The sequence below is a fragment of the Propithecus coquereli genome, unplaced genomic scaffold, assembly GCF_000956105.1.
Source record: "Propithecus coquereli isolate 6110/MARCELLA unplaced genomic scaffold, Pcoq_1.0 Scaffold286, whole genome shotgun sequence".
Lineage (NCBI taxonomy): Eukaryota > Metazoa > Chordata > Mammalia > Primates > Indriidae > Propithecus > Propithecus coquereli.
In genome coordinates, this window is record NW_012148463.1 from 1,093,764 (window position 1) to 1,110,334 (window position 16,571).

The 16,571-nt window shown below is 36.9% G+C and overlaps 1 protein-coding gene across 3 annotated transcripts in view; it reads left to right on the top strand.

Moving 5' to 3' along the window:
* The window catches only part of CTNNA2 (catenin (cadherin-associated protein), alpha 2), a 483,549-nt gene extending 472,431 nt beyond the window's left edge, over positions 1-11,118 (top strand). For all 3 annotated transcript variants that reach the window (XM_012648465.1, XM_012648464.1, XM_012648466.1), the window contains one exon: positions 9,906-11,118. In XM_012648465.1, the coding sequence (XP_012503919.1) occupies positions 9,906-10,193 (288 nt within the window). In that variant the 3' untranslated portion in view covers positions 10,194-11,118. The remainder of the gene's footprint in view (positions 1-9,905) is intronic.
* Positions 11,119-16,571: the final 5,453 nt, after the last annotated feature.

Consider the following 16,571-nt stretch of genomic DNA (forward strand, 5'->3'; position numbering starts at 1 on the left):
CTCTTGTATTATCCTGGATGAAGCTGGATCCCATCCTTCTAAGTCAAATATCAAAAGAATGGAAAAACAAGCACCACAAGTACTCACAATTAAATTGGTACTAAATGATCAACATTTCATGTGCACATATGGCACATATGGAAGTAACATCAGTTGTCGGGCATGTGGAAGGCGATGGGTAAATTCATATCCCATGGGTGTGGTACACATTGTTTGGGGGATGAGCACACTTGTAGCTCTGACTTGGGTAGTGCAAAGGCAATATAAGTAACAAAAATGTTTGTACCTCTGTAATACTCTGAAATTAAAAAAAAAAAAAATCACATAGTGATCAGTCTAATCAGGGTTTGAGTACAGAGCCCAGGCTTTCATCACTGCAAGAGAAGAAAATATGGATAGGCGAGGGGCAACAAGGAGGGTAGCCAGTACATCATGAATGTAAGAATGCATTACTAGAGATAGAGAAAATGACAGGACTTGGAAGAAAGGGGTGGGGAAGAGTTGACCCCATGAACAAAGAGGGGCTGAGGTGCTGATCATAGTCAGCAAACACTGGGCAAGGGGTGTCTCTGCTCTTCCTTACTCTCCTCATCCAGGACCTCGTTAGCAACAGAGGCTTTGCACTAGCTCTTTCCATGTGCTTGTTGAGAGAGGCATGGCCTGGATGAGAATTTACTTTCCCCAACCTATGAATAATGCCATGGTATGACACAATTCCTAGTGTCTGGATATGAGGAGAAATGAAAAGATGAAGTGAAAGAATCCAGAGGCTTCATATTTTGCTCAATTTCCAGGCTCCACCAACTAGCACCCAAACCTCTATTCTTATCATCCACAATTCATGCTGTAGTTGTGCACGCTGGAGGCTAGGAGCCGCTATGTAAGTTGCTAAATAGCCTTCAGCAGATACCAAGTGCATACAAAGTTAGGCCCTCTTGAGAGCATGGAGTCCATTATTAGTGGATCTTTGATTCATTTTATGAAGACTTATTTCTCTTAGGTTCTTGGACAGTGGCTCCTCTTACATAGTCTCCTGGTCATGATGATACTGACCAGGAGGGAGAATGGTGAAAATGAAGGTAGTGTGCTCTGCTAGCTGGCTCTCCTCTACAGGGAAGGCAAAAAGGAAGCTTAGCCCCTTGAGGAGTTATTATAGGACATAAATCTTAGATATTAATAACATGCTGATGATTCACATGATCAGAGATGACAAGATCAAGAATTAATGCAAGATGTATTTATGTGACATAAGAACTGTCTCTCTGCTCAGTAATATTTCCCAATCATAGTGAATGCCTGAAAATCCATTGGAACTTCTTTCCTTGTTGGATTTATTTCCTCATGGTTCTTTTGTTCTATGGAAACAAATAAATTAAGGAAGATCTCTGGGCCAGGATACTCTGAAGGGTGGGAAAAAGGAAGGTGTGAAAGGAACCAGGGAAGAAATATAGAGAAAGGAGGTGGGGATTGCCTAGATGGATAGATATCCCTGTTCGTAACTTCCCAAGGGCCAACACATCTCAATATTCCCACTTCTCTTTGGGATTCCAGTGTTAGCAAGAATACCTTGTTTGGGTTGAGCAAAAACTGGTCTGTCTTTAATGGTGAGGGAAAAAATGGCTCTAAGCCATATTTAGGAAATTTGTTCACTGTAATTAAGCCTTCATGGGAGTCCCCAAGGTTTACTTACCTATAATTGAAAAAATGCAAATGAAGACAGTTAATCAGTGGACTGGCTGACTATGAAGTGCTACTACCTACCTAAATAAATTAAAAAGGAAGACACAAATATGTCCAGTTGAGAAAGTTACCTGAGAGCCAACTGGTAAATTTCTCAGCAATGCTGTGCAGATTTTTTTCTTAGCCTGACTGTAATTGCAGTGCCTTTCTGCTAAGGTCTTTGCCAATTTAATCTTGAGCCATTACATAGAGATTTCTTAACAACTGGCTTTCAGGCACTGGTGGAGCACCAGCTGGTTCTCTGGCATCACTCAAGGATGTCCTGAAGGAAAAATAACAGACCTCTTGTCCTCCTTTCTGTTGTGATTGATCCACTACTTAGAGCTCTAAAATATTTGCTTTTCAAGATCCCATAATCAAACGGGAATACCCCTGGGATTAAGTAACTCTCTAGGAGTTATCCCACAGAAATTCAGCTATCAGGGATCAGTACATGTTCTCAAATGAACCGTTTTAATGCATTTTTTAAACAATAAAAACAACATGCCTGTGATGGTCTTTTTCACCTCAGACACCATGCTTGTTAATATAGGTAGCTAATTTTCATCACTTGATTTAAAATCATCCCCGAAGCACTTTGTATTTCTGTTAATATTTATGTCTTCTCCTTAATGGTTTCATTAATTAACAACACATAATATCCTGTCAGAACAAAGAAGTGTCCAGTTTGTCCCTAAAAGGTAGCTGTGGGAACAAAAGACTAAATGCAACATTATTTATATGGAAGTATTTGTCTGTAGTCTGATAGGTAGTAAAAAAAAAAAAAGGTTTTAAACTATTTAAATATAGAAGTACAAATGGATGATGTATCTGTGCTATAAAATGAATGGAGTTGTTTTTGACAGACCTGTCAAAATGTGACCTTTTGGAGGAGGGAGGTAAATAAGCTGCTTTTCCCTGCCACTTAGCAGATTCTGAGGAAGCAAAGTGCCATCATTGATTAGTAATGCCTGCCACAGACACTATAAGGGTGAGTGGCAAATGGTTGCCCTTTGTCCACCAATGTCACCGACTTAAGAGGAAGGAATTCAGCTTTGCTAATTTACTTCACTGTTGATGTTTGATAAGAAAGAGTGAGTAGACTAGAACGCTGAAATGAGGACTTGCCTTGCCATAAAGGAAATGTCTCTTTTTGCAAATGTATAAACATCCTGAGATGACTTAAGTGGGGAAAGATGCGATTAGGCTGAATTTTTTTCACCGTGTCTTTGTTTGCTTGAGTTATTTATTACCCTGGACTTGCCAGAGTTTTAAAAAAAGTGTTATTTATATAAACACTGGAAAAAGTACGCAGATATTTCAAGGTATTCTAAATGTATCACAGTTTCTAAGGAGATAAAATATCTTTTCAAAGCCTCATGGATTTTTTTAAACATTCGATGTTCTTGGTGGATAATAGGCTCCAATGCTCTGGGTTTCTAACCTCCAATTCATTAACAGCAAAGCTGACTTGTAGCAAAATCTTTTTTTTTTTTTTTTTCTGCAAGCAATTTGTGACTCCTTTGAGGGATATAACAGTTTAAATATAAATAAATGACCAGCTCCAGTGAAAAGATTCCAGTTTTCTCTAGGTATTGGCTTTCAATTTATTGTCAATTCTTCCATCACAACTTCCTCCCCTGAAAACCTACTCTAGGCCTGAATGTGTGTAGTACAGCCCAGTTAAAACACTTCTTATATGTTAAAGCTGTTATTCCCATTTAAAATATTACAGAAGGCTACAATGGACTTTATCCATATGTGGGGAACGCTTTTAGCATTCTCAAAATCATTAATGTTATTAGCTCTGACTTGAAATAATGAAAATAAAATAGCCGAGGCCCAAATGGGACTGGTTCCTTCCCGAGGCATTTCTAAGCCTTTTGAAGCAATCAAAGCAAATTCCTCAGTTTTATTTCAAAATCACCTTCCAAATGGATTTGGTTTATTTTATTCGATTTAGTGTAGCCAGTAGTTCCAGCACATTTGCATTATTTTTTAATCCAGCAGCAGATTGCTTTGTACTTTAGATTTTCATGAACTGACATTTACTTTTCATTAATTTTTGGTGCCAGATAATCAGATGTTTTGAAAATAGACATGCAACCTGAAAATGAATCCGTCTGTATATGCATATTGCAAATGGATGAATGGATAGTCAAATCCTAATTCTCTTCTGTAACTCTATGCCTGGCTCCCAAAAATTAACTTCCTAAAACATTTACTATGTCATATGCACTGCAGTCCCCGCTCCTTTTTATATTATTTCGCACTTTTGACAACGCTGGGTATTTTTAAAGCAAGCTGTTAAACCTAAACTGCATTTGTTTTAATGCTGGTTGCCTCCAGGAAGTTAACCATTATTATGAAGGGTAAAGGATTATTAATTAATCAACTATTCCCTAGATGGCCAATGCTACTTTCTATCCAAAATAAGATATTTCTCGATGATGCTATGTCTTAGATTATTAAAAGGATATTGACTTTGATCTCGAAAATCTTATGCTGAGAAAATTTTTAGTCAATTTATTGGATTTTTGGGCCTGGGGAGAGGATATGGATTTAATATTTCATTCAGCAGTTTATTATCTCTCTTTATAAAAAGCACTAAATAAGGAATATTAAGGGAAGAATAAATCAGGCAGAAATGGGCATACATTATATACCTATAGTATGCAGAACACTGTTCATGAAACAACTGGGAAGATCAATGGAAGCAAAGTGATTTTAAACATCTAGCTCCCCAAGGTTTACTCCCATAATTATAATTGTTCCTCTGATAACTCCACCTCGTTGTAACACAGACACAAACTCAGTAGGTTCAAATTTAAACTCAGCCTCGTATCACCTCAGCTTCCTTCTTATTTCCATAGTCTGGGTTAAGAGCATTAATATTTACCAAGTTGTACTAGCTAGGAATTTGAGAATCGTCCTTCTTCACCACTCTTAACCATCCAGTCACCAACAACCTCTTATTCATTAAAGAGAGTTTAGATCACGCCCACCATGAGGCTTTTTTTCTTGCCCTATCCCAACCTGAATCAAGGTTGATCCCCTATTCTTTTGGTTTCTTTAGCATCTCACATCCTAGTAAAAAACCATCATACAGCATTAAACCTTTTAGTTTGTGTCTATTTTTGTCATTGTACTGTGAGTTCTTGTAGTTCAGCACATGTCTATGTATGTTTGTATACCCAACACTCACGTGCAGTGGTTGACACAAAGTACATATTCAATATGTGTCTGAAGAATTACTTGGATGGCTAAATGTGTAGGTCGAAAAAAGAAGGGATAAACTAGAGGATGAAGAATAGATGAGAATTTGGCATTTCGAGAGATGTGGTTGCACTTTCCTTCAAGAGTGCCGTTGAGCGGTACAGTCACATTTTGTTTCTATTGAAACTGAGCCCCTGTTGCAATGGTGAATGAAGTAGCATGCAACTGATGACATGGGGTTTCAGAAATATTCAGATGATTATGTAAACTGTGTGAAAGTCACTTCAAGCACTTTTCATGGCCTTGTTTGGTTTTGATGTTGTAAGGAATTAGGTAGCACAAATATTGATTAATGGAAGGATCACAGTTCAGAAAAGTCTTCCCTCTGTTCTTTCTCTCCATTAAAAACACAAAAGGAGGATGGCGTAGGGAAGGAGAAATAGGACTGTATATTAGAAGTGTAGTGGGTTAAGAAGAAAAGACTGGGAACAGAGGCAGGAAAAAGCAGCCAGAAAACGCCCTATAAAAATGCCAGTAAAACAGCTCTCCTGCCCTTATTTGCTTTTCATAGACTGTAATAGAACAAGATGTGAGGAAACATCTGTTGCTTTTTGAAAATAGTACTTTGATATTTTAAAAAATAGTGACAGAATTAGGAGAAGTCTAATTTCTGTGGTTAGGGACAACAGACGCCTATGGGGTGGACTAGGGAGAATTAGTCTAATACAGCCTGATGGGTTTTTAGGCTGAGGATTCATCTGCTGGGCATGGCTCTGGGAAGCAGCAGGGAGCAATGGTCAGAACAGGGACTCTCTAGTTAGACCACCTGAGTTTAAATCTTGGCTTCACCAGGTATTTACAGAATAATATTGGCAACCTACGTGCATCCTCTATATCCTCTGTGGGCATACTGTACTATTACCTGTCTCGGGTGGTTGTGAGATTAAATGAGAGAAACGAAACTCAGTTCAGAGACTGGCACATGATCTCATTCGCTAAATGTAGGCTCCTGTTTTTAAAATTAACTGACAATGAACAATTACTCTTAGACTAGGTACAGGAACTTAATAGGATGTCCAGGAGGAATACAATGACACTTAAACAGGAAAAGATGGACAATTCCTTCTACTGAAAAGGTCAATCAGTGTAAGGCAGGTCAGCCTGAGGAAGAGCTGAGATGTGGTTGACTTTTGAGACCATTTTAAAGCTAGCAAGACTAGCCCAGATAAAGGATTAGAAAGCTAATTAGAGCAGCTGAGTCACACCGAAGGGGCTAACCAGTTACTGTAGCTGTACAGTACATGTGCTTCAAAAAAAAAAAAAAAAAAAAAAAGGTGAGGTGGGCGTGGGCAAGAGAAATCAGCAGACATCAGATTCCAGGCTCTGCTACCATGAGGGTGATTCCAAACCAGGAAGACAGCCCAGAGTACAGGGAAGGGCTGAGTACTGGGCAGAAACATACCTGAGGCCAAAAGCTCTAGTCAGATGATGAGCTTTGGATCTGTCCTAATCCTACTTTGGCAGCTACTGCAGGGGCAAGTTCCATTACTTCTCCAAGCTTCAATTTTCTTAAGAATTTTTGAAAATTAAATCTCATGATTGAAAGGACTCAGGCAATGCCAGTCACCCAGTAAGTGCTCAATTAATGTTGGATATTATTTGAACTTCACTTATTCATTTACACATCTTGTTTGAAAATGCTATAGTTACAGTATAAATCACAAAGTAGAATGCAATTATGTCAAGTATTCCTAAACCCTGTATAAAAAATTTCTTGTCATGTAACTTTACTCTTTCCAATGTCTTTCCTTGAGGAAGTGAATTTTTAGCCAAAACATGTCAATTGCAAACCAGGGTACTTTTTGAAGAAGCATAAAGGAAACCAATTTTTAAATAAAAATAATTCTGATTGTGCTGATAATGATCTAAATCATGGAAGTGGGTCTAGGACAAAATGTATCCTTTGAGGATTCAACATTTTTAAAAAGTCACATTTTATATTAATAATTTTAGATTGGGCTTCGTTCAAGTCTAGTTGGCTGGATTCCCCACCTCCTCATTTTACCTCACCCAGAAATTCAAGATCTGCCTTAGCAGGTGGTTTGAATGAAATCGTTGGCTTTATATTTCAGAGCTATCTCATCTTCAACCAACGTATTAGGTTTATTCACAGGATTCCTGCATCATTCTGGGAAAACAAAGGGGTTCTGAAGAACAGACAGGCTCTCATATTTTTGCTGCAGAATTAGACACCATCTATCTGAAAATGGAATCTGTGGTAAAAATCTCCAAATTACTTGTAATCCTTCTCTTCAAATCAACTCAATTCTCCCAGAACTCACTCTTTGGGAACCATTTAATAATACAATAGACATATCTTGTCTCATTTTACTTCTACTAATTCTATTGCCCAAAACAAATCAGTAAAACTGTCCCTGACATAATATCATTTCACCCTTTCCTTACTAATAGCACACAATAGAATTAACTTTAGGAATGAATATTTCTCATTTTTGAAACCTGACAGACTTACAGGGGACAATGAATTGGCCAAAGAGGGTAGGATATTTTGCTTCTAAAGAAACCATGACTGATCTGCACATAATTGTCCCAACATTTTGCTATCTCATCTCTGTTCTTCATTATTTACATTTCTACCTGGGGTATAATGAGAGATGAAAAAGTAAAATTCAGTCAGATAACTGGCTGTGATATTGTCAAACTTGGTTATGGTAGAAGTCCTAATGGTATGGAAATCATTGGATAAAATAAGCCTTCAAGATAGTCTTTGGGTTTCAATAATCTAGTGGTTCTCAAACTTTGGCATGTATCAGAATCCCCTGGATGATTAGTTAAAACAAAGATGGCAAGTTTTTGATTTAGTTTTGGGTTGGGCCTGAGAAATTGGATTTCTAACAGGTTCCCAGGTGATGCTGATGCTGTTGGCTTGAGAACTATACTTTGAGAACCACAGCATTAATCCATGCTTGACTTCTCTCCTGTTAACATGAATTATCTAGAATTTTGCTTTTCTTTATCTAGCTTTAGAAATTTTGGCTGTATAAACAATATGGCTTAAGCAGTTATTTTGGTATACATGCACCTCGTACAGTATAATAGAGTGGTAAATTCATGTAAATGGGTTTATTCTATCCATTTGGTTAATTCACAGAGCAGTCAAGTATATGTCCCCTGGATCATGGCTTTAATCCAAATATATCTTTGCTTCTCTATATTCTTATAGGGTCAATGTAATACCTTTATTATATTTTTTCCCCAACGGTAAAGCCTTAATTCTATGGTATTGAGAGGGATTTATACACAGAAAGCATCTTCCATTGTTTCCCCTAATGCCCACACTATGGAGCTTTTTTAGTGATGCCAAGAATTAAGCTCCTTTGAGTGTCTTTTATTTTTTTTCTTAACTCAGCAAAACATTTATTTAGATTTAATAAAGGATATGGAACAAAGAACAGCCAGAGCAACAGTATCACAGAGGCGTTTGATAAAACATCTGATAATCACTGCATGGAACACGTTTTGGTCATAGAAATAATACAAAGCTAAAGTGAATGCCAAGCATATCACATAGGGAGCCCCATAGGATTTTAAAATCTCTCGGCTTAAACATTTTGCTAATCATCTAGTCCTCAGAAGGTTGTATACCTCATCCCCATTCTTTAATGAGGATGAATTATACATGCATGGATTACAGGTTATGCGATAAACAATCTCAACAATTAGGAACAGCATACTTAGGAACACACCCTTGCTTCCTTCATTCAACTGTAATGGATACATTTTCTTAGGTTGATATTATAATATAAGAAGGTTGATGAAAGTATCCCCTAGGCTGGAGTAAGATTTGCAGTCCAGCTGTTAATTCTTTCCTTTCACTAGGTCACATGTAGAATCCTGGCTGAGAGGGAGTCTGGGAAATGCAGTTTTGAGCTATTTCAGCATCTATGGTCCAGGCAGTGAAGCAAGAAGAAAGTTGAAGAGATATTGGATTATTTAGTATACAGTATGTACCTCACTAACTAGTTAAAAGCAGAAAAGAGGTAACCAAAACAATTGTTGTCCTATTCTCAAGTTGCGACTTGTCATAACATTTTTTAAAGCTATCCTATCCAACAGGGTAGCGGTACAGATCAGTAATGTTGTCTTTCAGGACTTCATCACTTAAGCTGTGTAAACTTGTACAAGTTACTGGACATCTGCATGCATCATTAAAAAATGGCAATGAAAATAATACCTACTTCATAGAGTTGTTGTGAGAGTTAAGTGTTTGGCACATAGTAGGTACTCACGTGGATATAGGAGTCTCACTAAATGCTTTCTATAAGATCCTGACACAGTTATTGATATTTTTTAAAGGAAGAATATTCAAGGACTGGGGATAATTAAATGAACACTCCAAGCTCAATAAACACCTAAGTAAAAGCAAGGTCACCCATGAGTCAGTCGTTCCTTTGTTTAGCTGTTTGCATATTTACCAATCCTAAATTCAGAATGTAGAAATAGTCTATAAATGGAAAAATACTTCCATTGGTAGAACCATAAAATTGAGATGTAACCCCTTATAACTTTTTATTCTTAAGTGCTTTCCCGACATTTGAGTAATTGTCACCCTTACTAACTATTTAATAGCCTAATGTAGTAACATGAGATGTTTCACTTTGGAAAACTTTTGCTACCTTGGAATTATTACATGCTAAAAAGAGAGCTTTGTCTGTAGCCATGTTGAAATTCTAGAAAGCTATGCATCATTGAGCAATACCCTTTTTCTTTTTCTTTTGAAATTAAGGATAATAGAAGACAGGTGACTGATTTGTGGCCTGTTCACCTTATCTTGTGATTATTTGCTCCTTTTTGGCAATATTGTTTATTTGCACAAGCAAAACATTGTTTTAACTGTGAATTTGGGGCCTTGATTAACCCAGGTGTCTCTTCTTCTTCTCCCACTCTAGCTGGACAGTGCCACATCACTTATCCAGGCAGCTAAAAACCTGATGAATGCTGTTGTCCTCACGGTGAAAGCATCCTATGTGGCCTCAACCAAATACCAGAAGGTCTACGGGACAGCAGCTGTCAACTCACCTGTTGTGTCTTGGAAGATGAAAGCTCCAGAGAAGAAGCCTCTTGTGAAGAGAGAAAAGCCTGAAGAATTCCAGACACGAGTTAGACGAGGTTCTCAGAAGAAACACATTTCGCCTGTACAGGCTTTAAGTGAATTCAAAGCAATGGATTCCTTCTAGGACGATAGGCTTTAACAAGAAAGCTTTTTCTGTTTTTTTTTTTTTTTCTTTCTTTTTTCCTTTTAATTCCATTTTTGTATGCATACCTGCTGACTTGTGTGCCTCTGGCATGGGGAAATCAAGGGAACAGTGTCTGTCTGCATGTAAGATGAGATGTGATCAATACTACTGATCCATCTGTAGCCTGGGAAGGGGACAGGGGATTCCTGTCCTGAGGTGGCACAGAGCTGTCCTTGGCAACATTCTCATTAAATTGGGCAAAGAGTTCGCATTGGCGCAATGTTCATGGGAGTGGGAGGGATGGGGAAAATAAACTTAACTCTACAAAAGCAAACTCTAATGCATGCAAGAATCATTAGGTTGGCAGGTATAGTCATAAGTGAAAAATCTGGAAATGTAATGGTAGAACATAAAACTTGTATTGCTTCTGTTTCAGTGCAAAAACGTACTATCCAATACGCTTAAATGTGTGGCCCAGAAATTGAACAATTTAACTTTGAAGTCATATCCATGATATTATATGAATTTTTAACTGGGTGGGGGGTGAAACTAACTTAACTAGGTCCAGCCTAAAATGCTTCCTTTAATCTGCATTCTGTTTTCTAGTTGTACCATTACTAGTGATCATGTTATTTTTTTCCCCTTTACTGAAAACAACAAACATCTATTTGAGACAATTAAAGTCTTTCTGGGGGCACTGGAAGCACAATATGATGATCGATTTTGCTTTTGCCTTTTTTTTTTAAATTAAAATTTGAACTATGATTTTGCTAGAAATAGAAGGCCCAGTGGTGGAATTTTAGAGGAATGGAAATTGACAATGTGTGAAGGTTTAGAGGCAAATACATAGGTGTAGCTTGGAGTGCTGGTATCTAATATACCATTGTATCCACTAACTCAAAATAAACACATTTAATCTTGACATTGCAAGAATGTTTTCATTTTTAAATAAAAGATTAGAGCATCTTGAAAATTGATTAAATGCTTTTTATTTTGGTTTGTTTTTAGAATTGGGGGTAAAATAGGTGATATCCAATTCCCTTGGTCATTTTTAGAGTCTAGAAATTTCTTTTATTTTGTGGTTTGTTTTACCACTTGTTTTCATTCATTTTCAAACTGAATTTAAAATGAGAAAATCTTGTATTAGACTTTTCTGGGCCATGCTTTGCTGTGGACTAAATTTAAGAAACTTAATGTGTTCTCAGAGAGAAACTTAATTGAAAAAAAATTTTTTTATAGATAAGCCCATTAATTTCAAAATATTTCATTTAATTTTTTTCCTCTAAATTGGAAAAACAGAACCTCTGTCCCAATATGAAGGAGAAGTGGCTATAGTCTTTTAGCTATGTGCTGAAGAGGGGGATAAAGACCACAAATATTCTCTTCTCATTAGAATGATTTCTACAAGTTCACGTTACTGTATGTCTCCCGCAGACTTCAGGTAAAATATGTGTGTGTTTCTTAGCAATGCGATAACGCATTGAGAGTCGTGAATGCCTCAGCTTATGTTAGCTTAGATGCAAGATCCCAAAGAGAAAGGACAGTGGGGAAGTTGTGCAAGGAGAGAGGGCATAGTCCAAAATTTTATTTAGAAATAGTCCTGCTCAAACCACTGTTTACCACCACTGAAAAAATATTACCAAGACTGAGAATGTTCTACTAATGGAGGAGCCACAAAAAAAAGCTGTGGATTGATTTTCCACACAAATCATTAGATCACAGATAACTAGTCTGTCCCCTTAATTTGCATAAACATTCAAAAGAACACTTCTGACACTCATTTATTCACAAATATTTAAGGAATGCCTTATTTGAGCCAAGTTGTAGGCTGAGCACGACACACAGTAAACTTATGGGCCATCTTCCCTGTTTGCACATTAGAATGGCGTAATAGCAACCAGCGTGCCATTTTTGCCTACTGACCTGAAAAACAAAGATAGTATATTCTTAGCACCCTATTTTCAATTCTGAAAAATCTGAACTTCTCCCAAACAGTAAAAATACCCTTTAGAGAAGTTTTTCCTCAAAAGAACCATTCTATTTTTCTACGTCCTGATAGACACTTTAGAAACTGGACAGATCTTCTCTTCCCCTCTCCTTCTCCACAGGATCCTAGGAAGTAGAGATGGTTAACAGTATAAAGGCAGAAAAGAAAAGTGCACCAACCTAGTGATGATGATCCTGTAGAAAGAGTCACCACAGTGCTATTCATAAGTCCCCAAAGGAAACAATTAGCACAATGAACTCTCTGGGTTCATACATTTCTATTGTTTAATGGGTCAAAGGAAGTAAGTATTCGTTAGATCAGCCAAGAAATTATTAAAATTCAAAAGCTGCTTATCAAGTCCTGAAAAATAGCCAGCAGGCATCAGAGGAGTATGACCTATAAAATTTTAGTTAAATGTTTTAACTAAATAATACATGCTTATGAAAAATGTGTGTGTGTGTGTGTGTGTTTCTGGAAATTGGTCCTGGATTTGCTTAGTCCTTAATTTTAGTGCTTGTTGAGTAAACTTCATCAATAGCCTTTCCATCATTGATTTTGTGATCAAGGAGAACAATAACTGCTCAGAAAGATAAAAATATGCACACTTTGTTGAGAGCACTGCAGCAATAAAAAAGTTGGTGAGTTTCTTGTCCTCAAGAAATATACAGTCTAGTTGGGAACATATTACATAGAAAAAAGTAAATATTTCAAAAAAAGTCATACTCAAAGTGACAAATGAATAGAGAAATAACTACTGTGTGGGACTAGAGAAGTCAGAAGCCATTGGAGACTGAGGTAGTTGGATAAGGATTATTTAAAAAAGTAGGATTTGGAAGTGAGTAAAAAATAAATGTGAATGAATGAAATGTATAAATGAATAAATTTGGTACATGGCATGACTGAGATGGGCATCCAGGCAAAAAGAATAGCATACTTTAAGATCCAAAAACTAGCATGGTCACAGGGAACATGGGATTCTTGAAGGGGAAATGGGAAATAAATGTGGACATGCAGTATGAGGCTGTAAATATGGAGCTCATAAAGGAGAGTGACACTCAATAGATAATGTGGAGTTTTTAAGTGGGATAGTGACCCAGACAAAGAAATGCCTTCATAAGATGAAACTGATAATGTATGAGGAGGTGAGGGCTTAAAGGGGCTGGTGTTAGTTAGAAGGGGCATATGCGATAGAGATGTTAAAAGGACTTACAATGACTTCAATAACTAGATATGAAGCAAGACTGATTAAAGAGAAAATAATATCTAAAGAGCAATATATGAAGATGGGCTAGCATCATATATTTGAGAGACACAGAGTAGGTAACACTAATTCCAAGCAAGTGGAGTTACTTTGGGTATTTCCTAAAGAAGTAGCATTACTGGCTACAGGAGAATGGATATTACTGATGGGAGAAAACTAAATCTCAATTTCCTTTGCCCCACTGTTCTAAGATTGATGTTTCAAAAGACAAAATGTTATATTCTTCCAAGGACCCAAAGTATCCAGGAAAACATAAATTATCTACAGAAGATTTGTAGTTTTTTTTTTGTTGTTGTTGTTTTTTCCATTAAGTGAAGAATATAAACTCAATTTTACTTTTAGAAGTCAACTCTGTAATCAATTGGTCATGGTTTAGCCCATGGTGAAACAGATTATTCAAGTGGCATGATGGTCATTAATTTTGAGCATCAGTTATGTACAGGGCACTTTTTAGAGTCCTGAGGTATAAAGATGTATAAAATAATGTATACAGCAGAATTCCTAAGCAAAACAACAATTCAAAAATATCATTTGACTTGACAAATTATAATCCTTGAATTTCTGGTAATAGGTCATAAGTCATTTTATTTTTATTGCTGTGTCTGCATATATTAACCCAATCAAAGAGGTCAGGGGTTACTCTTCACTTTGGAGATTGTGGCATCTTTTAGAGGTAATGAGAGGGAGTGAATTATAGCAACTATAGAAGGCTGTTAATTAAAAAATACTGGAGCAGAAGAGTGACATCAGAGAGATGGTGGACTAGGAAGCTCCAGATGTTTATTCCCTCATAGAAACACAAAGTAAACAACCACAGTGGACCATGGTAGCTTTATGGGAACTTTAGAAACAGTTAAGTGTTTGCAGCAACCAAAAGAATCCCCAACCAAGAGAAAGCCACACTCAATACAGTAGGAAATGTTGGGGCATTTTTGCTCACCCACGCCCTGCCCCTTTCCTGGCACTGTTGGGACAGAAGCCACTTAATTCCTGATTCTTCCCTTACAATGGAAGAAAAAGAGTGGAACTTTTTGCAGGGTTCTTCCCTGTTCGGTGGCTGCCTGGGGGAAAAGTTTCTGTCTCACCTACCTCAGAGCAGATGGGAATCGTGGCATAGTTTGAATAGCAGGTTGGAGGCCACTGAAAGCAATGGTAAGCATCATAGCATGCAAAACTGTGGGGAACTCCAGGCCTATGGCCTCCTGGAGGCAAGAGATTATGGGCAGAAGAATACAATAGAACATATAAGGCCCTGAGAAGAATCAGAGGTAAGACCTTAAGGAAAATAAGACATTTAAAAGCAGCTATGTATATAGGAACTTCAGGAAAAAGGATATTCAGAGTCCCAGGGAACTCACACGCTTAGAAATGGCCTAAAGACATAAGCCTTCACACCAGGCTGATTAGTGAATGTTTTTGCTGAACAAGCCATTCCACAAAACTGGCAGAGGTGGTAGTTTTTTTAAATCAAATGCCCAATTATATGTTGTCTACAAGAGACTCACTTTAGGTCTAAGGAAATGCATTAGATTGAAAGTGAAAGAATGGAAAAGGTATTCCATACAAATAGTAATAACAAGAGAAGAGGGGTGTCTATACTATTATACAAAATGGACTTTCAGTCAAAACTGTTACAAGAGACAAAGACACCAAGCATGAAAATGTCAATGTACTAAGAAGATGTGATCATTATATAGATATATATACCTGTTCTCATTCATATGTAGAAACAAAAAAGTTGATCTCACAGAAGTAGAGGGCAGTATAGGGGTTATTAGAAGCTAGAAAGGGGAGGGGGAGAGAAGATAGGGAAGGATTGATTAAAGGATATAGAATTATTATAGCTAAATAAAAGGAATAAGTTCTAATGTTCTATAGCACTGTAAAGTGACTGTAGTCAACAATAATTTATTATATATTTTCAAAATGCTAGAAAGGAATATTTTGAATGTTTGCAACACAAATGATAAATGTTTGAGAAGATGGATAGAGGTAATAGATATGATAATTACCCTAATTTGATCATTAAACATTGTATGCATCAAGACTTACCATGTATCCCATAAATATGTACATTTATTATGTGTCAATTTAAAAAATATATATGCACCAAACATCAGAGGTCCTAAATATATGAAGCAAACATTGGCGGAACTAAAGGGAAAAATAGACAGATGTATAATAGTAGGAGACTTCAATATTGCACCTTTAATAATAGATAGAACAATTAGACCTACGATTAATAAGGAAATAGAGGACTTTAACAACACTATAGACACATTGGTTCTAATACACGTATACAGAAAAACTCACCCAACAATAGCAGAACACACTTTTCCAAAGTGCACATTTAACTTTCTCCAGGTTAGACCATATGTTAGGCCACAACATAAGAATAAATTTTAAAATGTTGAAATTATACACAATATTTTTTCTCATAACAATGGAATGAAACTAGAAATTAAAAGCAGATAGAACACTGGAAAATCAACACACATATGGAAATTAAACTCTACACTCTGAACTAATATGTTGAGAAAAAAATCCCACAAGGAAAACTAGAAAATATCTTGAGACAAATGAAAGCAAAACTTACCAAAAACCTATGAGATACAGTGAAAACAGTGCTAAAAGAGAAATTTATAGCTATAGATGCTTAACATTAAAAAGGAAGAAAATCTCTAATAAACAATTTATATTTATACCTTTAAGAGACAGAAAAACAATAAGAACCTAAACCCAAAGCTAGAAGAAGGAAATTGTGGTGGTTAATTTTATGTGTTAACTCGAATGAGCTAAGGATGCCCAGATAGCTGGTAAACATTATTTCTGTGTGTGTCTGTGAGGGTTCTCTCAGAAGAGATTAGCAATTGAATTGGTAGACTGAATAAAGAAGATTGTCCTCACCAATGTGGATAGGAATCATTCAATTCATTAAAGGCCTCAAAAGAACCAAAAAATGGAGGAAGGACATGAACTGCTTGAGCAGGACATCCATCTTCTCCTGCCTCTAGATATTGGTGCTCCTGGTTCCCTGGCCTCAGACTCAGACTAGGATTTATACCACTAGCCCCCTGGTTCTCAGGCCTTCGAACTCAGACTAGAACTTTTGCCATTGGTTCTTCTGGTT